This window comes from Tinamus guttatus, unplaced genomic scaffold (genome assembly GCF_059628265.1).
Source record: "Tinamus guttatus ecotype Peru unplaced genomic scaffold, ASM5962826v1 Tinamus_guttatus_pri_ptg000153l, whole genome shotgun sequence".
Classification (NCBI taxonomy): Eukaryota; Metazoa; Chordata; class Aves; order Tinamiformes; family Tinamidae; genus Tinamus; species Tinamus guttatus.
This window is the reverse complement of record NW_028288687.1, coordinates 995,550-1,019,854: the sequence shown is the minus strand read 5'-3', so window position 1 is coordinate 1,019,854 and position 24,305 is coordinate 995,550. Positions and strand designations below refer to the sequence as shown.

The window sequence follows — 24,305 nt, the reverse complement described above, 5'->3', positions numbered from 1 at the left end:
CTGAATGGATTCCTAACATATGTTTTGCAGAGAAAAAAAATATTGTATTTCAAATGCACTGAGACCCTTCCCTTGGCACAGCACTGCCACCAAAATAAATTTGTAGTCTAAACCAAGAAATTATCTTCCAAAAAATAACTGTAATCTTACCTTGGAAGGACAGCCAAATCAAGTTACAGAATGCTATTTTTACTGCTGCCTGCAGTATGGGATTTGCTCAATTTCAGCCTGCAAATAAAAGTTTATTCTTCCAAAGTCAACCCAGGACTTAGGTTTTTCATTCAACTGTAGGAACGTGAAATGCTCCGTGGAAACAAGAGGATGTTACATACAACAAAACAGTGGTTAGTGTGTCATCGACAGACGATATAGCCATCCTCCTTCCATCACGTTACATGACTTTAGAGAAACCCTTTCTTTCTAAGTATTCAAGCACAAAATACGAGCAGCCAGAATATCCCACGTGGAAAAAAAAGCTGCCCGAGTGTGATATGAGAAGTGAATACGGGGGGTTTGGAGACTTGCCCTAGCCTGGTGCACCCTGCCTTACCCGAGCTGGGTGTGCAGGGGAGCTTGTGTGGCGCTGCACGGCACGGGGCTGCACGTGACAAAAGATGTGGGTGGAAATAGACCCTTTCACAGATGAACAGGGGGTGTACAAGGACTACTGTCATTTGTTTCATTCTTCTATGCTTTTTTTTTTTCTCCTTGTCAATTCTTAAGTATTTTGCAGGTCTCGATATAAACATTTGCAAACCAGGCCCTCCCTCTGCTGCAATCATTTTCCTTGCCAAGTGTCCAGGCCTCCTGTACTGCTTTCAAGGCCTTGTTAACACCTCCAGTTTTGACACTGGGCACACACAAAAAAAGATGAGGTTAGCAGAGCAGTTTTCCCAAGATATTCCTTGCCAGGCTCCCTGTCACAAGCCCTGCTAAAGCGCCAGCTCAGTAACAAGGGTGTTTGCAGGAACAGCACTGCCCCTTTGCACAAGGGCTGTCCTGGGGTCACCAAAGCAGCACCGGGAGCGAAACGTTGCAGGATGGGGCTCTCCTCCCCAAACCCACGTCGGCACCACCCTGTGCGTGCCACGTGGGCCCCGCCGCGGGCTGGATGGATACCTAAAACTGCAGCCTTAAAAACTCCTATTTGTTGTATATACCTATACACAAACTATAGAAAATATATATATTTGTGTGTATGTATATATACACGCACATACCTATATATACACACAATGCCCATGTATGTAAGAGAAGCTTGTGTTTAATCACATACCCCTTTTTCCAAGCTGCCTTGTTCAATTCAGAGGTAAGAAATAAAAGGGATTTAATGTAGGAGGTGCGTAGTCAGTTCCGATCCTGATGTTTCCTGAAAGCCACTAAAGTAATTGTTTTGAAGCAGATTTTTCTGACATAAGAATGTAAAGAATGTTTGCTATGGAAGCTTTAGCTTCGTTAAATCTTTTTGTCATTTTTGTTTGTACTTCTTCCCCATGGAATTCTTTTCTAAATTGAAAGAGGGCCTACAAAGCAGATTAGCTGCACGTACACTGGTAACATGCACTGTGCATTTGAAATCTGATGACGTTACTGTGCTGGCTTTGAACTTCCTAGTTGGTATATAACACTGTGTACACACAGGAGCCATGCTGAAACTCTGCTTCACTAAACGAGGTTAAAAGTGGTAACAAGGAGGTAGGTTCCAACTGACCAGATGGCAATAAACAGAATTACTTTTTTTTTTTCAGCAATTGCTATTCAGAATTAAAAGAAAAATGAAAAGCACAGAGTAAAAAGTTACCATTTGGTTAAGAAGCATTACTGTAAGACTTACCTTACTCTGAACCTTTTCCCCCCAAGGATGGCAAGCTCTGAAGTCCAATGCACAGGGAATTAAAGTGTAAACATTCACATATTTAATAGTACCATCAAAATAACCATCACTACATTAAAAACTTCAAAAATGCATTTTGCATATGGTCCTAATATAAATTAAATATATGAACTGAAAGTAAATAAATTTAACATTAGGTAATGCTATAAATAAAGGTAAATGCTTTTAGTGTACCTTTGAGTCATTAAAAATGCCTTAAAAACAGGTAAGTTTACAGCTTATCAACCACCAATACTCTGGATACCACTGCCATGATTTTTTTCAAACATTGATAAGTCTATATTTGACAATTCAGAATGATTTTTGGCCACTGAACACTTTGATGGAGGAAGAGGTGTGGGATGTCCAGGATGAAGTCCAAGTTTTATTTCATAATAAAACTTCTTTGATTCCCAGCGCTGATAACAAGGATCTTTCTTTTCAATACCTTAATTTTAAGTGCTTTTTTTATTTGGGTTTTTAACTTGTTTATATATCCATTTTGCGAAGGCTCATTCTGCTGAAGGAGTCTCTGAGGGAGAAAAAATACGGTGATGAGCTCATATTTTCCACGATGAAATGAGAAGCCCTTTAAGATGAATGACTCTGTACATGATTTCCAATATTTCTACAGCTGGCTACTACAAAAATTAAGTCCATTGACATGAATTCATTGCTTTTTAAAATGAATTTGCTTTGTGTCTCTATCTGGAATCATTTAACTGTTCATGGTTACAGCCCTGGAAGCTCAGAGAAGGTTTAATACATGAATATGTAGAAAAGGACCACAAACTACCTGCACTACTTATTGAAACCCTTCAAAAAAAATCTCTCAGTGAACTTTGCATGAAATACCTGCATTATATACTCTGCACAGGATGAACTTCACAGAATCAGAAAATAATGACCACGAAAGGACCCATGGCAATTGCAGGGAGCCCATGGAAGGTGGGCAGGAAAGCACATGGTTCCTCCCAAGGAAGGAAAAGCAGCTCCAGGAGCTCTAGCAAACGGCACCATTGGCCGGGGCAACCTTCAAGTCATTAACTTGGGTAATGAGGATAGGCACCTTTCTGCAGTGAAAAATAAACAAAATTCTGCTATAGACACATTGCCAAGTGCTTCAGTGTGAGCTGGGAACACTTTTCCTTCTTCATCCAGCTCTATGTCTTGCTTTTACAGTTTATTTTTGCTGAATTTCTCTTTTCATGACTGTTTTGATCACTCCCACTCTTCTTTACCTCTGAACAACCCTTTCATGAGGAAATGCTCAAATCCAGGGCTGTATTCTTGTAAATCAACCGCACAGATATGGGCAGAAATCAACATTTGCATAAATCTGCAGTTAAAAGCACCGTCCATACCCTGCTCAGGGTCCTTATCCTTTCCAAAATGTCCCCCCTGCTCACTTGGGTTGAGACTGAGATATTGGTGCAGCCTTGGCAAGACTGGGTTAGCCGGCCTTGCTGAAGGGGACACGACAGGGTCCTTTTCAGTGGTGAAAGTCAAGGATTACAGGGAGAGCATCTGCTGAGAGGTGCTCCTCTCCCTGCTTGGGAGCCAGAGCAGGCACCCAAATTGCAAGTAGCGACAAAATATCACTAAGGAGCTGCCAACTGTTCTATTTTTCCAACAAGGAATGTAGGCACTGGAAAATGAGGACATTACTCTTTTTTTTCTTAGGACCTTAGATGTAGTCAACCAAATGCATATATGACTGGGCCCGTTCTACTGTAAATGCAGGGAGGGACCTTGTTAGAAACAATGCATGAAGCGTCCCCTGCTCAGTCACAGTTTGTCACCACAAACTAACAGGGTCCAGGACTCTGACTTGCTTCATACAGCCACAGAGTGGATTTTACGTTGGGTCTCTCTGCAAAGGAACAGAAAAGCTTGGACTACAACTCACACGTCTTCTAACACGCAAAACAACAACTGTTTTTCTGCCATTGCCACCCTATCTGCCCTGGAGTTTCTCATGCCAGTTCCTCTGGGAATAAAGTGTCAGTCCTGCTACCTTGAGGATGGTTTTGAGATTAAAAAGAATGAGGTGCAAAAAGAAAAAAAAATCTTCTCATAGATCAGAAACTCAAGGGACATGCAAAACAGCACCTACCATAACTGCTGGGAAGGGGATGTGCCCTGAGCCCAGGACAGATGGGGAAAGAGATGGACCCATCCAAAAGATCCATCCGCAATTAAATAAAAGTCAGCATATTCCACAGGTTCACCAAGAAGATCAGACCAATCAATTTTACACCCTCTTTATCTCTGCTGAAGGAGTAAAATCAAATATCCACCTGTGGCAAGCGACTGGCAGCACTGCCTTATATAACTGCGGGATCTTCCTATTTATCAGAGGTTGGAGAGCTTCCTTTAACCGGTGATAATTCCTTTCGAGTTCTCGCTGATACTCCTTTTGGTCTGGACCAATCAGGCTCTTATTCTTGCGTAGAGCATCTTCACATCTGAAAAACAAAAGTCTGTGAAATCTGGGTCCATAAAGAAGGACCCTTCTCACTGTGGGAGTTGTTAACTTAATAGCACAAAAACTTTCCTCTTGTTCTTCTGGGCTGACATGTAATACCCTTCTCTATCTTGTCCTTTGGGTAATAAGGACTCAGCTTAACTGGTAGGTCTAAATGGGAAAAGGAGAAGGTGCCACATCTCCAAATTCCATCCTACTTCTAGACTGGCAACTCCTTTTTCATTTTAATTTTACTCTCCAATTACATTTATTCTCCCTGAAGAGAAATGAAAAGCTTATCTCTACATAGCCATTTCTAGAAGGGGATTTAAAGACAAATAAATTATTGCTCTCCCCAGGAAAAGATTAATAAATAGCAGACTACGAGATGCTCATCAGCAGCTCTTCTATTTGGAGGATATAATTTAAACAAGGATATGAAAACAACATCAATGCTAATTTCTGTATAGAATATCTATGTTGCCACTGGATGTTTGCTTGGAACGGTTTTATTTCAATTATTATTTTTTAATTACTTAGTGCTTGCAAGAGCAGCTAGATTGAGACTGCAATTTGCATTACTCAGGAGGAAAGTACAGCAGCCAAAACATTTCTTGAGAGAACTCTGCCAAGATGCTTCCACTCGGCTCGGAGAAATTCACTTCAGGCAGAAATTAAGTCTCCTGGCCAATTCAATAGTTTCTCCTGACCCTGCCAAGCCATGAGTTCATTTGTGCCAGCGTGGATAGTTCTGAAATGGGAACACTTGTTCACAACTGAACTGCCATCACTAATTCATTCCTGATAAAACAGCACAGACAAGTTCAGTCCCTCGATCTGGCTTTAGCAGGGACCAGCAGCACCACAGACACAGGGAACCAACTGCTTAACTGAAGAATACAGCTGTATACAAAAGTTGGTTAGAAGAAAGTAGCAAATACTATTACAATATCAAAATTCCTGTCTGGATACACCCTTGCACTACTGTAAATGATTCCGTTTGATGTGGCAGCAATAATGCATCTGGAAGGCAACATGGAAACAACCCTCTGTACCTTTTGGTGAAGTCTTTGAAACAGAGCCGCAGTTTGTTATGATGTCTGAAGAGCTTAGGATCATTGGGTATTTCAGACAAGAAAACTTGAGCAACTTCTAATGGTCCCTTTAGGAGCACAAGAGAAAAGAGTAAGTTTCTCTGAACTGTCATATCCATTCACTAGAGAAATTTCTTGCATATAGAAATATTCATAAATGGCAACATTTCCTTACAGAATGTGCCTTAAGGAAATTCAGTTACTAAATCTAGCATAAATCACCAAAGATCACAGCAAATAAATGCCTTTAATGTTCTTTTTAAAATATAACTCTGCTTCTGGAAAGCAGTGGGAGAAAATGTGCAGACTCTACATATATTTTCTTGTATAACAACCCTTAACAAATTCTGCTCAACTGTCAAATAAAAAAAGTTTAGACAAAGCAAGCAGAAGCAGGGAAATATGGAAGCACTGCAAATTCAGTCCAGAATTTGAAACTCAACCTGTGTTTTTTCCAGCTCATGCATTAGTACAGGTTTACACCTACACATCTTCCCTCAGTTTTTCCTCAATTTTTCTCCATTCAATGTTTTTGCTTTCCATTTTGTTCATAAACCACAGCAGAACACAATCCCACTTCCACCCACCAGAGCCTGGCTAACCAAAGGGAAAGTAATAAAACTTTATTTATTTTTTTTTTAAAGAGAGGAGGAAAAGCAAGCAGAAATGCCTGCAAATGCCTGGAAAGGCAGGGAATTGAGGAAGAAGGGTGATCTCCACTCAGCCACTTCCTAGATCTAGGAAGATCTTCCTAGAACTTCCTAGACATTTTCAGGACTGCAAAATGACTTTAAACACATCCCACAGACTGAGTGAAAAAAAAAACAAAGGAAAGAAAAAAGGCCATTTAAAAAATAAGGCACAGAGTTATGCAACCAACTTGAAAAACATTTCTCACCTGGTTTACTGTGGTACCTACTGATCCTTGCAGCACCATCTGCAGCATCTTTGGATCTGCAGGGTCTTGGTGAGTTGCAAAAGCCAATTCCTGTGTTTTCTTCTGCATGTCCTCTATGGCAACTTCAATGGGTGTCAAAATGATCTATTCAAGTAGCCAGAACACAGGATTCTTGTTATCATTTAAACCATCGATCAGAAATAGCCTTTCAAAAGCACTTGGAAAACAACATTAAAATAAGTACTCTCGAACCTCTGCATTCTCCTTATTTAGGACCATTAAGTAGATTGTGATTTTTAAATGTGTTTATACATCTTGGTGATCAGAGTCTTTGCGACTGCTTCCGAGTGGACATTTTTTTTTTTTAATCATTTCATTTTAAATTGGTCTGCTTTTAATTCAAATTGGATGGGAATAGGGAAAGCCCAATGAGCTATTTTTAAAAACCCAAATGAACGGGCCAGAAGCACAGACCCTGCTGTGACCAGCCAGAGCAGCTGAACACAGCACTTGTCTGCTCTGGCTCTTTGCAGAAGTCATGCACCCTTAAAAGGGAGAGAAGGGTGAACTATGGAGTGGTCAGGAGAGTGTATCTGTGCCCATGTGACAGTGTGAAAGGACATAGCTGAGGCAAAAACCTACATGCATAGCCTGGCCTGCTCTGTGGGGTATGTTATGCATGAGTTTCTGCAAAATTGACTTCATTTAGTCTTAAAATATTTCCCTTCACACACAGGACACCACTGGGGATCTCTGCTGTGCTGAGAACGCAGGCCTCACCTCCTCTTTGTGAATGACATTTATCCTGGTTTTAATGTAAGGGAAAGCGTGGGACGTGGTCAGGATCGTTTTGCGCTTGAACTGCTCGTGCAGCTCCCCGTGAGCGCGGCCGTCCAGCGTGAAGGGGGTGCAATACATGAACCGCCGCAAATTGTAGTTTTTGTCGAAGTAAGTTATCCTGTCCTTCATCTCATACGTGTCGAAGTACGGCTCCACGTAGGTTATCTGAATGTAGGCCTGGAGGAAAGAAAGAACCCAAGCGTGCAGACAACGAAGCGCAGTGCCACACAAGGCCATATTGAGAAGAGCTCATTTCCCTGCTTTTAGTAATGCAATAACCTAGTTCATTTTTAACTCTTTTACTTCTCAAAACACCCCTTGAAGAACTAGGACTGCTGGTTGTTTTTACTCGGAGGAATTGTACTCATGTGGGGATGTCTAGGGGCCTGGTGGCTTCTGTGGCTTCAGGACTTGAAAAAAATATAGCACACTGCCCTACTTCTCTCATATTATTCACATGAGGTGTCTCCTTCCTTTCTTTGCAGATAATGCCTTGCCCACATCTGAAGTTTCATTTCTGAGACATGTTCCTGTTATTTTTGCTATACTTGAAGTATCTGGCACAAGAAGGACAAACTGCTACAGCTGCAAATAAGTCAAAGGCCAGAGAATGGAAAAACTCCCTTTCCTCCTTGCATTTAGGAGAGATTACATGGAAAGGCAAATACAGCCTGACACTGTGCTATCCTTTTGTGTCTTCCCACCAAGCTCTAAAGGGTTCAAAGGACATGAAACCATTAATTCTGCATTGCTTTGCTGGGAGGATTTCCCCCAGCTTGCTCCTTGAGCAGCCACAAGATGCTCTGAAGATGGATTTCACTGCATACTTGGGGAAATTCCGGGCAGCATTTGACCCTTTATACTTTCCCATATTTAGGACCAGTTCTCATTCAAACTCCGTGCTTTGTGTCCCTACCTTGTTAGGATCTAGTTTACATTTGTCCACAGGGTTCGAGTCCTTAATCACTTCAAGTACATCTTCACCAAACCGTTCTCCATAAAATCCCTACAATTAAGAGTAAACATATGGAAAGGAAGCATCATATGCAGCATTCAGAGATGTGGGTTAGAGAGACAAAGGCATATCCAGGGGAGGAGAAGCTACAAATGCCTTCAATAGTAGCTGCACCAAGGCTGAATGTGATCTGCTGAACTTAGGAGAATTAAATCAATTGCATTCCAGGGGCAACAGGGGGAAAAAAAACAAACCTAAAACCCTGGAAGCTGGGAGAACTCGGGAGCCTTCCAACTGCACACACAGATACTGTATGGTTTGAACTGGTCATTTGAGCGCTCTGTGTGCCTGTGAGCTCAGCTGAAAACTACAGTCAAAGCAGGCTCTGCTCGGGAATCAGGTGCTGCATTAGAGCCCAGCTTTGCTGGGCAGAATGAATGGCCGGGGTCTGAGCTCCATTTCATGTGCTTAAACCTCGAATAACTCTGCTGCTTTCAGTGCAATGTGACAGCAACTGAACGGTTGCAACAGCAGCAGTGCGACATCGGGCTCTGACATGACCCTGTCCCTTATAGTAAATAAAACAGGGCTGATTCTGCTCTCTGGCCCTGGGAGCAGGCAGCCGGCGTGACGCAGAGCCTTGCAGCTAGATGCTCTTCCTCTCCCTCAGTTTATGGCTCATCCATTATCCTGCCTCCTGGGAAGAGGCTCGGACCCATGCTGTCCCCCAGACAGTGCAAGGGCAGTACGTGGCACGTGCTATTTGGCCAAAACCACGCAGGACTAACAGTCACGCGACACAGATGGCCCATGGATGGTACCCAAAACCTCGCCCCAGACCAGCTAGATCCATCAGAGCTGCCTGTGCCTGCGCACAGCCAAAATAAACTTGAGAGAGACTTCATGGGGCTCCCTTTGCAGGCTGTGAAATTCAGGCATCTTAACAGGCCCCTAGTTTCTTGGATTGGAGGCGCTAGATGCCAAGGAAACAAAATGACGCAAAATATGGGGGCAAAGCTCTTATACAACTAATGGAAACTATTTAAATTGCAATTCAGAGACAGAGAATTTGAGATTGGCCACAATAAATCTCACCTCGAGCCTGTGGGAAATTTCAGCTAACTTTGTTATTGCAGGTTCCTTGTAAACAAATTCTTGCTCATCCAGGTCTCCAAATTTAGTTCCATAAAACCCAACCCGGAAATAGGTGCCAAACATCCTCTTTCCATCCTAGTTTGGAGAAATGAAACGTTATCTCAGGGTGGAGACATGCACACTCCAAGCACGGCTGCAGATACGCTCCTAAATTTAGGCAAAATTAAGAAGAATTTTAAAAAACTAAAAAGGAAAGAAAGAAAGGAGGAAAAGAAAAACACACCTGGAACTCAGCATGAATGCGTTTAGCAGCAAACACCACACTGAAATTATAAATTAACATAAAATCATATGGATCAGTATGACCTTTAGCCCAGCCTTGCAATAAGATTTCCCACCCCAGGAGGAGCCTGAGCGCACTGGATGTCTCTGAGGACCAGTTAAAGGTAAGTTCCTTCACTTATGTAAACAGTTCAGGCTCCCCAAATTCCATGTGGAGACCCCTCAGGCTGGCCCAAGGCCACGGTGTTGGGCACCAAAGCTGCTGACAGCCTCCATAGGCTGCAGCCCCCATGCAGAACATTGCATGCAAATTACACCCCAAATTACCCACTTCAGGTAATTGCAGGATTGGGCCTAGGTCAACAGCAAATTAACACACACACTTACACACACACACAAGTGCTTTTTAAATAGCATGTTGATTGAAAGGCATTAAGGTCGTCTCTAGTAACTAATTTGTGAAATTGAGGGCCAAAGTCACTCCTGGGGAAAGCAGATGCAGTCCAGTGTATCGTGGAGCTGCTTCTGTTAGAGCCAGTGGTGAATTTGGCCCAGAAATGCAACAAAAGTAGAGAAAGATTTTTGCTGGAAAAGTGATAAAGAAAATCTGATTAAAAAGAGACAGAAAATAAAACACCTTAAAAAACAAATCAACTTTGATTTTGTTAAAGGCTAGAACAACTCATGTTGCATGCATAAACCAGAAAGACTACTTTTTTTTTTTTTAAAGCAAGAAACTCTAAAATGTTCACCTTTACTCTCATGGGGAAATGTGATGTAGCATGTAATGTGCAAAGTTTCTGAGCTGAGTTAGTATCTGGTTTCAAATAGCACCTACAGATGTCCTGACTGCCAAGTCTGAATTTTTTTTTCAGCAGTTTGCTGTGACAAAACTAACCTTTTGTGGTGACGGTGAACATGATCTATGGAAAGCGAAGAGGATGAATAAACCAAATTAAAATAAAAAGAAACATGTCAGTGAAAAGCAACCAGCTGGAGGGTCATGTTCAAAGAGCTGAGGAGAAATGTTCTCATCACACTAATGATTCTGGTGCATTTTTTTCTTCTAATAAGTTTTTTGGTAGTTCAAACATGCTCTAGCTTCAGAGGAACATTATTTTCTTTTGCTTTGGACATTAATTCACTGGCTCTACCCCAGCAAGAGCAGAGCCACATGCCCACATTTAAGAGGATGCGGATTCTCCCAGGGCTTTGCTCATCTCCTTGACCTCGTGCATGTGATGCTCGGGACTCCAGGCCGCCTTGGCACCCATCCCGCCTCCACAGCGGTGATTTGAACCAGCTCCACCTGCCAGCACGAACAACTGGATTTTCATCACGCCACACGGAGCCTTTCCCAGATGCACTGCAGCTCCCGGGGATGCGAATCCCAGCTGGGAAGCTGTTACTGTTCTACTGGCAGCATTACCTGGCAATGCTTGGCAGCTACTTCCTTGGGCTCTGCAACTTTCTGAGGTCCCATTTACCCAAACCCACAGAGAAATCACCGGGCTGCTGAGCCCTTATTTTACTTATCATTATCCTTTTAAAGTCACATTTTTGACGATTATTACCCATGCTAAATTCCTTCAACTCCCACAGCATTTCCAGCTGTGCATTTTTCCCTCCATTTAATTCCAATGCGACTGGCAGGAGCCAGGGAGGCCAGTGCTCCCTCCTTGGCATTTCTCAAAGGCACCTTCCAAGGTAGCAGTGCATCCTGCGCAGGAGGAACTGCCGTGTGGGGAGCAAAGCATCTCCCCCAGCCTGGTTCTGGGGCTGGGCTTGCTCCACAGGGATGCTGGTGGGATTCTGCCTCTAACCCATGGGCACAGGGAGCCCTCAGTGTTGGACACTGCATGGCTGCTCTCAATTCATGCACTTTTCTCCTCCTACTTGGCCATATTGCCAAGGCTAGGCAGTCTAGGTCAGGCTTCCACATGACTTGCAGGCTTCGTCTACTCTCCTGGAAAGGCAGGGTCTTTTCATCAACAGAACTGGGTCATCCCCCTCTCTCCTACTTGGCAACCGAGAAGGAATCATCCCCTTCACCCCACTGCCCAGATGGCAAGATGAAGTATTAAAAAACATTTGTGACTATCGATGCCAAACACAGCTCCATTGAGTAACTCCCAAGCAGTGCAAGCAACGGAGCTCCACAGGCCCCATCTGTCTGAGATGCCCTTGCTCCTGCAGGATGCCCTTCAAGGGCAATGCTGGCATGCGACACAAAGAGCTACGGCTGCCCAGGGTTAGGAGAGAGCGCTGCATCAGCAGTTGGGGTTAAAAAAAAAAAAAGAGAGAGAAAAATCTGCTCAAGGGCTCGATATGCATTTCAGCTGCAAGAAAAAAGGTCTCATTTGGTTAAATTCTCAGGGGAAGAGGCATAAAGGTAACTGTGGGCTCTCCAGGTCTTGGCTTGTTGAGGGCACAGAGAAAGCAAGTGTGGTTGTTCCATACCGTGTCAACTCCCGCCAGCCATGAGGGAGGAGACACGTCCTGAAATTTCAGTGCAAGAAGTGTTGGGAGGATCCAGTCCCTTAAAGGTGAACACCTGCCACGTGGGTCATTTACACAGCTATTTGTTAAGAGCAGTGTAAATTTACGTTGCTGTAAAAATAACAATGAGGGAAGGAGAAAATGTCTTTTCATCAGCATCAATTAATAGATTTCTGGTAGTATTTACAAAAGCAAGAGCAATGGTGCACTGGGAAGTCCCTGGAGCAGTGGCACCAGGGGATACTGATGAACCTAGTGTCCCAGCACATGTGCTTGTTTTGTCACCACAAAGCCCAGATACACTGGCTTTTCCTGATAAATCCAGCTGCTGAAAATCAGTTATCATAATGACGGCAGGGAGAAAAGGCTGCAGCGAGGAGCACTGGTTAGCTCCTACCGTGACAAAAGTGCTGATCTTGCCAGCTGCAGTGTAGATGTTGTGTGTGAGGAGATACAACACCAGTCCTGGGCACCTCTGCTCCACAGGCAGTGACTATTGCCACTGTTCTTGCCTGCCAGCCTTCCCGCTGCTCTGTTCCTGCACAGGGAAGTGGCTCTTGGCCAGTATATCCCTTCACACATGCAATTTTCAGGCCTGCAGCCACAGCTGGGGTCTGCAACTGGAAAGGAGGAGCTGGAAGCACGTTCCTGCACGCACCTCCTGGCTACTCTCTGCTCCCCGTGCTCATTCAGTAGCTGTGAGCCCCTGGATTAGGAAAGTTCAGTTTCTTGCCTGCAGTTAAGAATATGGGATGGCTCTGCAATCCTTCCTAGGATTTTTCCTTTGAAATTTAGCCAATAGCAAGGTCTCCATAATCACAGTACTGAAAACAAAACAAGTAACTTAAAAATACTCCATGGTCTTGTTTCTGAAAAGAGCTAAAAATGCAGATATGAGGGAGAAATGATTAAAAAGCATTTTACATCCTATTATTTTATGAAAAATAATAGGTCTTTGGGAGGAGAAGAGAATGAAGGTGAACACTGAATAGCCATCACAGAACTGGCAGAGCAGATCGCAGCCACCATGATTTATGAAGGTTCATGATTTGTTATTATGCATGGTAAATACCTTTCAAAATTGCTGGGAATAAAGTTTTAGAGTTATCACTTACACGCACACAAAAAGCTTTGCCAACAAGATTTGAATAATTAGACACAAATGATCATCTGTTTACTCCATTAAGACCAATGTAGTAGTGTCACTGCCTGAAGGCAGAATCAGCCCAAAGCATGTATGAGTAAAATATATACATATATACACACTTCGTACCCAATGTGCAGAATGCAAAACCCAACCTTCTTTACTAAACTGAGCACTGTACTTTCTTGCTCGATTTTAATCCAAGGTCATTTTGCAGTGTTGCCAACTATTGCAAGTCTTCCAATATTGATTTTTTTTTTCATTAAGTACCAGCTCCTGGAATCCCCTTGTCAGATGGCAACCTCACCTTGCATACTAAAAAGAGTATTTTTAAATTCTTGTGCATGAAAAGACTTTTCATAGAAACTTTCTCAATGGGAAAGTAAATGAAAAGAATGTAAAATTTATTTAGCAAACAAATGGACAAACAGAAAAATCCACAACCTGGAAAGTTTAAGCATGTCTCACAAAGGTACTGATGCTTGACTCAGGATACTTCAATATCTGGCAATACTGCTTTCCCTGTGGCCCAAGGGGTAAATCCTGCTGTTGGCATAGCTCTTTGGTAAAATGAAATTGGGGCTTCCACGGAATAAAACAAAAGAGGGGAGAGGGGAAGAGGAAAGTAAAAAAAAAATAAAATAAAAAAAAATCCACAAGTAGGAACTTACCACAACAGACAATAGTAAGAGTGGGGAGGAGGGTCAGCAACCAGGGCGATAGAGGAGAAAACAGAAAGTATTTAATTAGGGAAATTCCAAAAAACAAACAAGCAGCAAATTGGCAGCAAATAAACTTTAAAATAAAAAAGGGTGAGAGTCAATTAAAGCATTTACAAATAAGGGAAAAGGAGAAAAACTCATGCAACAAATCCGAAAGCTACAAAGCACAAAGATCAGAAAAAGTATGGCAATGAGAGAGCACCATGACAGACATGAACATAAACCATGGGTGTCTTTTACCATGCAATAAAACATGACTGAGTGATGTTAGATTCATAACCAATGACAGGATTTTCTTCAGGGGTCGATTTAGGGGCAGACTGATCAAAACAGATGCTCACAGGCCTTCATATTTGTTGGATACTGAATATGTATCATTTCTATGTATCTATTCCTATGACTACAGGGACTTTTCACACTGATCAGCAAATGATTAACAGGGCCAGCCCTGGAATGTCAGGGGTTACTTTAAAGCTACAAAATTTCATCTTTTGTTAGGCCAGAATTAAAACTCAAGTTCAGACATTATCAGCCCAAATTATTCCTGTCACACAGTGCAAAGCAACTAGGCCCCAGTTCAGGAAGTGTGGAATTCAAAGCTCTCCTGTGTTGGAAACTTGGAACGAGTTGGGTCACAGAAAAGCAGAAATCAACTGAACAGCTCAAGTCTAAGCATAAGCTAACACCGTATTCACCAAGCATTTAAAATGACTTCTGAGACTCCCAAAGTTTACATACCAACTGTATCAACTGGAGTAGGGCCTGATTTATCAAACTCACAGTGCTGTGTGTAACGTACAGAGGAAGCAGACTACTTTGTTTATTTTTAATCCAAATGTGTGGTTCTCATGGCGTATGTTGTAGAAATGTGAGCAAACAGCCTCTACAAAAATGAGAGCAGCAAAACTGACTCCAGTTATCACAACTGAGCTATTTTACTGCCTGATAAACAGCTACATAACAAATTAACTGTTATTAAATGAACAGAATTAAGTCTCCTATTGTCTGCATATGCAATAAAACAGTTTTGCTTTTCAGTACCTCTGAGCATTATTGCTTAAATCGACCCCTGTGGGTGGGGTGAAAATATGGTATGAAGAGATGATATTCTGTGTCAATGCTGATGAAAAGAAATATAAACAAATTATAAAAACAAACTAGTGATGATACAGTGGCTCATTCACCAAAGAACCTCATTAGTGGAACACGTCAGCATCCATGCACTACCTACAGCTTCTTATGAAGAATTTCCTACTAAAACCACAACCAGTTTATTGGTATTTCTTTGGTTAATGAATTCAGTTTTAACAGCAGACAGCAACAGAAATACCCACAACTAGCACATGTGGGCAAGCATTGGCGTGAGTCATCTGATAAATCTATTAGTGTTCTTTACTAACTAAAATGGAGTTACCTACCTCCCAGCCAGTACTCTGTGTAATAAAAAGTAAAAAGCGCATGTCACAGAAACCATAAAAAAGTTTCAAAGGTCAAAACATGACCATCAATGTAAGGTATCATTAACCTGAAATGCTCTCAATGATTACATGTCATCATGCATCCAAAATGGCCTTCTTTGGCCCAGAAAGACATTAAATAATTGTCCTCTATCGCTCATTTAACCTCAGGAGTCTGGCAACGCCAGAGCACACACAACCACAAGACCCTCAGCTGCTGCAGGTCAGCTGGATCCTATGAAGCAGATGCCCTAGGAGACACCTGAGGGTGTTAGAGTACGGGTAAGTGAATCAACAGACACTATATTGCACCAGCAGTCCACGACCAGAAAGGGGTCTGGGCTGTGGGGCTCCAAGTAGCACTGGCAGGGTCTGCAGGGGAGTCTGCCCTTGCAGACAGCCACGTGCCCGGCGGGCTCCTAGAAGATGACAGCCACTCCTTGAGAGTTGCCAAGTGCTCGTTTCCTGCTGAGCTGAGGTCTCCTGAGCTTAGCCAGGGCTGATAACTTCGACATCTCACATAAAATGCTTAGCATTCAATTGAGCTGGTGGCTTTTGCACCATCCAGATTCAATAATTTATGCACCACATGCAAAGAAGAAACCCCTAACACTTCTCAATGTTATATGCAAGGCCAAAGCAAAAATCAATGTTTTTCTTTAAGCAGAAATACAGCATGCAAAAAACATTTTAAAACAACAACTAAGTTGACAGAAAATTAGAATTTTTAACTCTTGGAAACTTCTGAAGTTATGCTCAAATTTGTTAAGTGATGTTCTCTTGTGTTTCTAATGATAAGAGTTCTGAGAGAACCAATCCTGTCAGTGATCCTTCATTTACTGTGGATCATCATTTTCACATTTTTATACAATCTGTTTTAAACGTTTTTTTCCCTTGATGGGTAGTTTTTAGCAGCACTGAGCATTTGAAATTTCTTCACAATTCTCATTGCAGCTGAAGATTCAAATCATTACCTGATGAACAATTTTGCTGAATGCTTCTTGGAGTTTACCATGAATAGTAGATAGCTTCTTGGCATCTCTGTTAGCTTCATGAATAGGAATAAGGACTTTGTAAACCTCATTAACTGCTTCATACATGCCAGCCTACAAAATAATGTCCATTAGATGGCTCCATCAATTCAACAGTAAGTATGATACATGCCCAAAGCATTCAAATAGTAAGACTGAAAAATGAAAGCGTGGCATAGAAACTCAAATACACTGTGATGTAATCAGTATCTCTTCTTAAAATACACATGTAAGTGAACAGAATAGTCCTCAACTATCAATGGAACCAAGAACCTACTGCATTAGCATTATACTGCTACTAGTAAATGAGATTATTAAAATAAACAATTTTGGGTTGTTTTGGATATATGCACAGGAGTATAACAAAACAGAATCCTAACCAAATCTATAGGAATGAAATATGAAAGCTTAAATAAACAACAGAGGTCATTCTGTTTAGTGCAACTTCACCCTGGGGGGACTTCTCTGTCCACTTTTGGCACTCCCAGAGATGTACTTTATGAAGCTGCTCTAGAATGTCTCTTGCACAGGGGACCCAGTCTACTACAGGCAGACACTGCTTCATTCTAAGTCGAAGGGGTTCTAAGTCCCTACTCTGTAGTTACTGCTGCTTGAAAAAGAAACCACCAGCAGAAACTTCAGATTGTGTTGTGGGACATAATTCACTTGCTTTCACTGGTGGATACACTGCTACTTCTTAAGTGTAGCATTGCTCCTCTTAAAGTAAATTCCCCATCTTCTATCAAACAAATCTTTCAGCCCAGTCTCTTCCTGATCGGAGGTAAAACATAACAGCCTTTCTTCTGTTCTGAAATTCAGAACATGCACTGCTCAAGAAAAGACCTTAAAACGCCCAAAGACCTCTTGGTGTCCAGCACTGGTTCACTGCACACTTTACTCGGGAGTACAAACTGAGCTGTCTTTAACAGCTAACACTTCCAACGCTCCATTCAAATTCAGTGGTTACAACAGAGCCATACAGTCTCAAATAAGTATTTTGCTTTACACTGTCCAGTCGCATAAGATTGCTGAAGAGATAGAGAAAGAAATAAAAGTCTTCTACCATTGAGAAAGACGCTGCAGCCTGTTCCAGCAATCCCACCAGACCAGCTTCTGTAAAGTACTTCCCAGAACAGATACCCTCTTCATCTGGTGATACGACATCATCAGAAACTGCTGACTCTTCCAGAACATTAGAAGATATGTTCTAAGGAGACATAATTTAGATAGAAGGATTACAGCCAATTTAAGTAGCATTTAATACTTTGAAAGCCAACTGATTTTCAATCAAATTCTAAAATGTTGAGAGGTGGCTTTCACATCCATTTAATCTCATTCTTTCTGATCCAGCAAGGCAATTCAACACATGCTTGATTTTAAGCTCATGGGTTTGAACCACCACCATGTTCAAAGCCTGTTTTCTCTGTTCAGTCTTTCCCAGCCTAAAGTTAGTAATCACAGGAACCATTCTCATCAGTTAGTGCAGCATAGTTGTACCCAGTACACAATATCTGGACTGAAAAAAGGGCAGTAGATGAGGCCTTAGCAAACATGACTTAAATGGCAAAACAAAAAAAACTGGGTCCATTCAGTCTGCAGATAAAACAATTCTGAGGAACCAAGACAGCTTTTAAACATAAAGATTTTCTGAGGTTGTTTTAATCAGCTCTTCCAAAAACAAGCTGCATACATAGGCACAGCAGCAGTTGGTGCACGGAAATAATCTACATCTCAGCAGCAGATGACAAAACCAAAAAAAAAACTTTGTGGAGGATAAAGGACATACTCCTACCTGAAATGTAACACACCCTACGGGGAGGTATTTCCTGTCTTCAAGCATGCTTAGATATTCGGCCACCAAGGCTGCCGAGTGGACCAAGCACTGGGCCGATTCAGCGTGATTGCTTCTCTCCGAGTGCTTCCCAGCCATGTTCTGTAACCAGGTCAGGCGCAGGTCAGGGGAATTCTGATAACCCTTTGCAATCCTAATGGAAGAGAAAAGCTCTGTGATTAGTATTTAGCTACTTCTGCTTAAATATCAACCATCCTCAGCTCCAGGCTATTCAGCAATACATGAGATGGAAAACTATACAGATGGGAAGTTATTCTAAGTGACTCTATAGATTTGCATATGGTGACCATTGTATGTACCAAAACTGAAGAGCCTTTGGCGCAATCAGGCCCTGGAAGATCCTTAAGTCCTCCCTCATGCAAGCAGCGGAAGCACAGACATCTCTGTTCAAGCAGAGGACAAGACTGTCAGAGACTGCTGGGGATTGGAAACTACTTTTATCCGAGTTAAGCCAGATAAAAGCCAAAGAAACCTGTCAACACTACCTTCAAATACAACAAACATGAGTAAGGGCTACATTAGCTCCTTGGTAGTAACAAGGAATGCAGATACTGCAAGGTAGCTTTGCAAAGACTGGCTGGTCACAGCTGCAAGCAATCATAGCTGTGTTGCTTCTGCCCTTGCCTGTGGAATAAGAGGATGCTCAGGGTACAGACATAGCCTGAGAAATACTGCTGTCTGTGCATACTGGTCCCTGAGCACTGAGACTGGGAACTGCAGTGTAATTACTCAAAAAGCAAGCTATATAAGGACTCAAGTGAGTAGCATTTGAGTCCAAATCCAAAAAAGAAGTGGACCTTTTGACTTTGGGTGAAACGTGAATCATGACAAGCACCAGCAATGAAAAGAGGCTTAAAGTTCAAAGTAAAATAATGGCTAATAAAAAGAAGGTAACTGAAGTTCATAGCAATACAGTATTTCAGGCTCTAAACGCAGCAAGTACGAAGCTCTGATCAAACAGCATGTGAAGTACTGACATCTACTGTCCCTTCAGCGCAACAGTTATAAACTCTACCTGTACATAAGGTCAATCAGCATTTCTGGATCTTCCTGGTGTTCCTTCATTTTAACTGTGTCAGAAAGGATCATATGGAGGTTGAACACAAGATCCTGGACCTGTAAGAAAAATAATGCTTTAAGGAATTGCCAGCAGGGAGCAAACTATACACTGTCATTTTAGGTCCACAGTAACTCTGAATTAGTGTCAGAATTAATCAAAGATCTAAATTTTATATATTTTACTTACCAGAAAAACAAACAAACAAACAAACAAACATTAGAACGGCAACAATTATGTACCTCTCAGGGAATGCATGCAAATCCCAGCTACTAGATGGAGGTTTAAGAAGAACTTGATAATGAATTACATGTCACCTCCCTTGGGGTATTTCTCCTACCTGATCAGGGAATGTTGTCTCCCTAAGTTCCAGATCTTCTTCAGCATATGTCAAAATAGTCTTTAGGGAGCGTCGTAAAAATTCCTCGTTGAAATTCTGGGATGTCCCCACCAGGGATGAGAGAGACATGGTCACTTGCATTTTCACTCTGGCGAAGTTCTACAACAGAGAAATTTGTTATTATATTGCAACAACAGGGACATACTGCAGTAGTCTGCTGCAACAGCAGTGCTCTGGTCATTGTACCCTCCTCCTGACAGACACCTGATCCACTTCCCATCCTCACGGTCAGTGAAACTCAGGTTACATTACATCTCTGGTGCTGCTGGCTGCATAATCTGATGGCAGCATTATTAAGTTCCAGGTTAAGGCTCTCCTGCAACAAGTTTTCAAACTCCCTCCTTCCTATTCTCTTTTCAAGCACTGGGAATAGGATGATGCTCCACTTCTCATGAATAGAGTCTTCATTCCTAAAGACAACTGGCTTTATTTAGGTCAAGCCTAAAAGTCACAGTCACTGTTGACTTCTGCTGTCAATCCATTAGTTAGAATGCCCCGGCCCTAAGCCCAGAACAAGTGGGTTCTCCCAGATCTGCTGCAGGGGCCTGGTAAGAAATTCTGGGCATACAGCTAATATACCGACATCAGAGACTGGACACTCCTGCCATGCTGCCAAGCAGCAATGTGAGGTAAAGCAAGATCACGAGCAAGGCAAAGTCACTAACTTGTGCTTCCCTTCCCTGCTTATTTGGATGGTAAGCTCTCCTGCAGGAATACACAGAGCTCCACACCGCAGTCCCCAACCATTTTACACGTAATAACCTAGTACTTACGTTCCCGATCTCAAAGTTTTGCCTCATCAGAAGGTAAAGAGAAGCACTTGCATGTGACCGTATTGTGCTGATACTGCTGCTACAGTGTCTCAGGAGCCTCAGGCACAGATCTGCACACTGCTCAGTCTCTTCTTCAAACAGCAGCTCAGGGAACTGAAAAAGAGCAGTACATGAGAAAAGCACTTCTGCCTGGACAGACAGGAACAAACACCAAGACAAAAAAATTTCGGTGATCCCCCAGAATGAGCATAAATTAGCATTAGAGGAAATAGAGTCCCCTGTGTTTCAAGGGAGCTGATTTATATCACTTCATATTTTCACTGAGGCAAAAGCAAACTCACTGACAGCACTAGAATTTAATTTGTTTTACATCACCCACACAAACCTGCTCCTACACCCTTAGACTGATTTACCTCAGTTCCATAAAATCAAGTTTAAAATTTTAAGTCTGTTTCCAGCACAGAAACAGGAAAATGGTTGAAATTATGAGCTCAGTAAAACAAATTCATTTTAACTGAGATTCATGCAGTCTTAATTCAAACTGTGCCTTGTGCTCCCTATAGGGGAGGTGCCTTTGCCAGCTTACAGCTGGCGAGCAAGAACTCGCACAAGTTTGCAAAGAGTCATCAAAATTAAGCACAAAAATACAGATATCAATCATGAAAACTAGTCAGGTTTTAACCGCTCCCAGACCACATTTCCTGAAAATTAATACTGTTCAAAATAATAAGTGCTTGGTGAAGTGACTTCAATGCAATGAAAACAACCCTGACTATCACTGCTGCTCAGTATATAGTAGAGCATGTGCAGAGAATTCACCTTTGAAACCAAAGCCCTCTGTGTAGCGAAGCAGTGTTGAAGATAAAGTGCACTTTGGTTACAGGCCATGCTGTGCAGAAGCACTTTCAGCACCCCGCCGAGGATACTTTCTTTGGACTCCGTCACAGAAACGGTCTGCAGTCAAAAGTAAACCAAGAGTCACCAAGAGGCACAAACAAACTTCCTGGCTGAGAGAGAGGGAAAGAGAGTAACCGCCTGAAAAAATCCTTTGGCACTGGAAAATTATCCAGTTAATTTAGTTGGCCTTGTGCAACACTGGTGTTCCTGAATGAATCACACGCTCTAAAACCTGTGGAATGATGGTGCTGTCCACCTGATAAGGCTCCGGCCTTTTGTGACCTTTTTCTGTTATAGGGAGACTACAGTGGATTACTCAGGCGCAAGGTGAACCCTCTGGGAGTCCTGGAAAAGTCACGAGCTGGAGTGAAACCCTGGCTGCACTGAAGACCTGGAGAGGATCAACCTGTCACTTCAAGGGCAACCAAGCTTCACCTGAGAAGTGCAGCAGTGCCTCCTTGCTACCGCTCAAGCTGAGGCAAAAAGGGCGTGCGCTGCAGAGACAAGGCACCCTTGCTTCAGAAAGCCCCTCACACATGAAGCGGGTGCCTGCCCTACACGCAGACAGCGTGTCCCCTGGGGCCCAGGTCTCCCTGCGGCTGGATCTGCCAAGTAGGGATTCCCTTCTTCCAGCCTGGGTCCACGCTTCATTCGCACTGAAAGCAGAGGAGGAAACGGGCTCGTGTCCAGGCTCCCCAGGAGGCAGTGAGGACACAGCTGGGGTGTGCGACCAGGTCAAGAGCCTGGAAGCATCGCTGCACCTTGCCACTTAGGCAGAAGGGACTGACCTGGACCTGGATGACTTGAGGCAGACCTGGGCTGGCTGGACTAGGGCAACGCTCTGGAATTTAAGCTAAGGAAGTTTTAGGGCAGGAAATTCTTTTTTTTTTTTTTTTTTTTTTTTTTTTTAAAAAAAAACCTATTCATTGGCCAGGTGATCCAAATGCTCTGACAACATCTCTGCTATTCTTTTACCACCTTACCTGGACAACTATCTCTAATGTATCCAAAATAATCAGATTTGCTTCCGTTGCAAGATTTCCATCAATAAGTGCCTCATGTTCTATCTCTGCCCTTGATCTAATTAGAGAAAAGAAAGCAATAAAATTATATTTTGTTTAAGTAGTAAACCTCCATATTCCCCAGTCAAAAATATTTTCTCATTAGCAGGAAATTCCCAGTTATGATGCACACATTTAGTACTAGTCAACATTACAAGGATATTTCAATGCATCCAGAACAAGAAAAAAATAACTGTTTTTCACATATACCAACTTGCACACAATTTATGTTTATCATGCTCAGGAGGGATCACACTATTTTTGACACTTCATTATCCTCCCAGGAACACAACAATAATTTAGCATCAAAGTCCAGCTCAAAACTGGTTTAGTAGCATCATAAGGCATGCAGCAACACAACTAGGAACAAACATACAGCTTTACATTATAGGCTATGGACACAAGGTGGTGCTACGTGAGCTAGTATTTCTGCACTGTTGATCCTGGCAGCAGGACTGATTCTGGTGCAGAGTGCACCATCTGCAGATGTGGTCTTTGTCCTTTTACATTATATTGCAGTTTTTGGAGAATATCTTCCTCTCTGAGAAAACTATTTGCACTTAAAAGCAAGTCGCCCACTTTCTTGGAAAGGCTGATTAAGTTCCTACATCCACTCACACTGGTGTTCCCAGGAATTCAGTGGTAACCACTTCAGTGAAATGAGCACCCTGCACAAAGACCCAACAGTATCTTTGAAGTAGCATCTCTGAAGCACCCAACAACAGTATTTTGTGGGAGAGAGATCATCCTGTGATCGTCAGGGTATTCCACAGGGATTTAACATGTATGTTAGGTCCTTCCAGCAGAAAAAGACAGCTGGGACCAAGGGCCAACAGTGAACTGATGGGTCCTGCAGACCAGATGTTAATTCGGTATAACTCTGTCCACAGAGGTCTACAGTTGAATCATGAAGAAATTTGTACCTACATCACTTTATCAGTAGTTCACTGGTTATTTGGCCTTCCCAGTGCCTGAACAGGATGAGTGTCCTGGACAAAACGTTACTACCTGACACAGCAAGAGATTACAGGGTTGGGTTGGACAAAGCAATTAGAAGCTGTGAAGATGTATTTTCAGCTTCAGGAGGCAGCAGTCTGTCTTCATGGCTGAAATTGGACCTGCCCTCTGTCCAGGCCCTGAGGACCCCATTTCTCAGTGTCTTCAGAGGTTCACTTGGGCTGAGTTTGCTTTCCTGGGATTAGGAACAATTCTTTTGCTGGGAAGATGAAGACTGTAGGTTGCAATTTGAGAAAACAGAAAACGTGCAGAGCAAAGCCTGAACACAACTCCTGAGCTGTCCAGATGAAACCACAACAAGAGAGGGAATCTTAAAGGGAAGGGGTGTAATAAGCAAAAAGAGCTCATTCCAACCAGTTGCACACACACACTGAAAACTTCTGCCAAGCATCACAAATAGTGCTGTGATGATTGAGTCCATGTATGTACAAAATGGCAATTTATAAGAGCTGCACACCAGTGCTACAGTACCTGGCTGGTTTGTGGCTTCTAAAAGCACAGCACATGTGGAAAAACAATCAAAGTGATGGATTAGGACAAGAAAGGAAAGCGAGCTTTGACAACTCCAGAATGCTCTTATGGAATAAAGGAAATATGACATGAGATATATATGCTATCTGTAATACTAATAATGGATCTTCTCTCTAAATTACAGCTTACTACAGGGATTTAAGAAGGCAATGGATTGTATTAGTCTCTAAAACTCATTTCAAAATACTAAATAAGGAAAAGCAAGTAGAAAAGCAGAGAGTTAGGCAATGCCAGACTGAAAGCCATTTGCACACAACCAGCTCTGTTCCAGCTGAGGACCTAAATCTGCTCACACGAGGTGCAAGTGGACTGTTGCCACTGACCAATGGGGAGAGATACCCTGAGATCTTAGGGGAACCA

General features: G+C 42.5%; 1 protein-coding gene and 1 long non-coding RNA gene across 9 annotated transcripts in view; both read right to left on the bottom strand.

Moving 5' to 3' along the window:
* Positions 1 to 1,893: 1,893 nt before the first annotated feature.
* Positions 1,894 to 24,305, bottom strand: part of DOCK7 (dedicator of cytokinesis 7) — a 101,931-nt gene continuing 79,519 nt past the window's right edge. For 4 of the 8 annotated variants that reach the window (XM_088522408.1, XM_088522413.1, XM_088522410.1 and 1 more), the window contains 16 exons: positions 22,320 to 22,416; positions 21,259 to 21,393; positions 20,440 to 20,592; positions 19,607 to 19,765; positions 19,225 to 19,325; positions 18,150 to 18,342; positions 17,421 to 17,564; positions 16,301 to 16,432; positions 15,288 to 15,302; positions 9,223 to 9,348; positions 8,089 to 8,178; positions 7,113 to 7,349; positions 6,333 to 6,476; positions 5,396 to 5,502; positions 4,174 to 4,341; positions 1,894 to 2,405 (listed from right to left, as the gene is read on the bottom strand). In XM_088522408.1, coding sequence (XP_088378534.1) covers positions 2,363 to 2,405; positions 4,174 to 4,341; positions 5,396 to 5,502; positions 6,333 to 6,476; positions 7,113 to 7,349; positions 8,089 to 8,178; positions 9,223 to 9,348; positions 15,288 to 15,302; positions 16,301 to 16,432; positions 17,421 to 17,564; positions 18,150 to 18,342; positions 19,225 to 19,325; positions 19,607 to 19,765; positions 20,440 to 20,592; positions 21,259 to 21,393; positions 22,320 to 22,416 — 2,044 coding nt within the window. In that variant the 3' untranslated portion in view covers positions 1,894 to 2,362. Of the gene's footprint in view, positions 2,406 to 4,173; positions 4,342 to 5,395; positions 5,503 to 6,332; positions 6,477 to 7,112; positions 7,350 to 8,088; positions 8,179 to 9,222; positions 9,358 to 15,287; positions 15,303 to 16,300; positions 16,433 to 17,420; positions 17,565 to 18,149; positions 18,343 to 19,224; positions 19,326 to 19,606; positions 19,766 to 20,439; positions 20,593 to 21,258; positions 21,394 to 22,319; positions 22,417 to 23,885; positions 23,904 to 24,305 lie in introns of all 8 variants that reach the window. The other 4 variants (XM_088522409.1, XM_088522412.1, XM_088522415.1 and 1 more) reach the window with 2 other exon arrangements.
* On the bottom strand, positions 5,964 to 6,272 carry LOC148595103 (uncharacterized). The gene is made up of 2 exons (XR_015913253.1): positions 6,193 to 6,272; positions 5,964 to 6,153 (listed from the first exon to the last, which is right to left on the bottom strand). It is a non-coding gene; the product is annotated as an uncharacterized LOC148595103 (long non-coding RNA).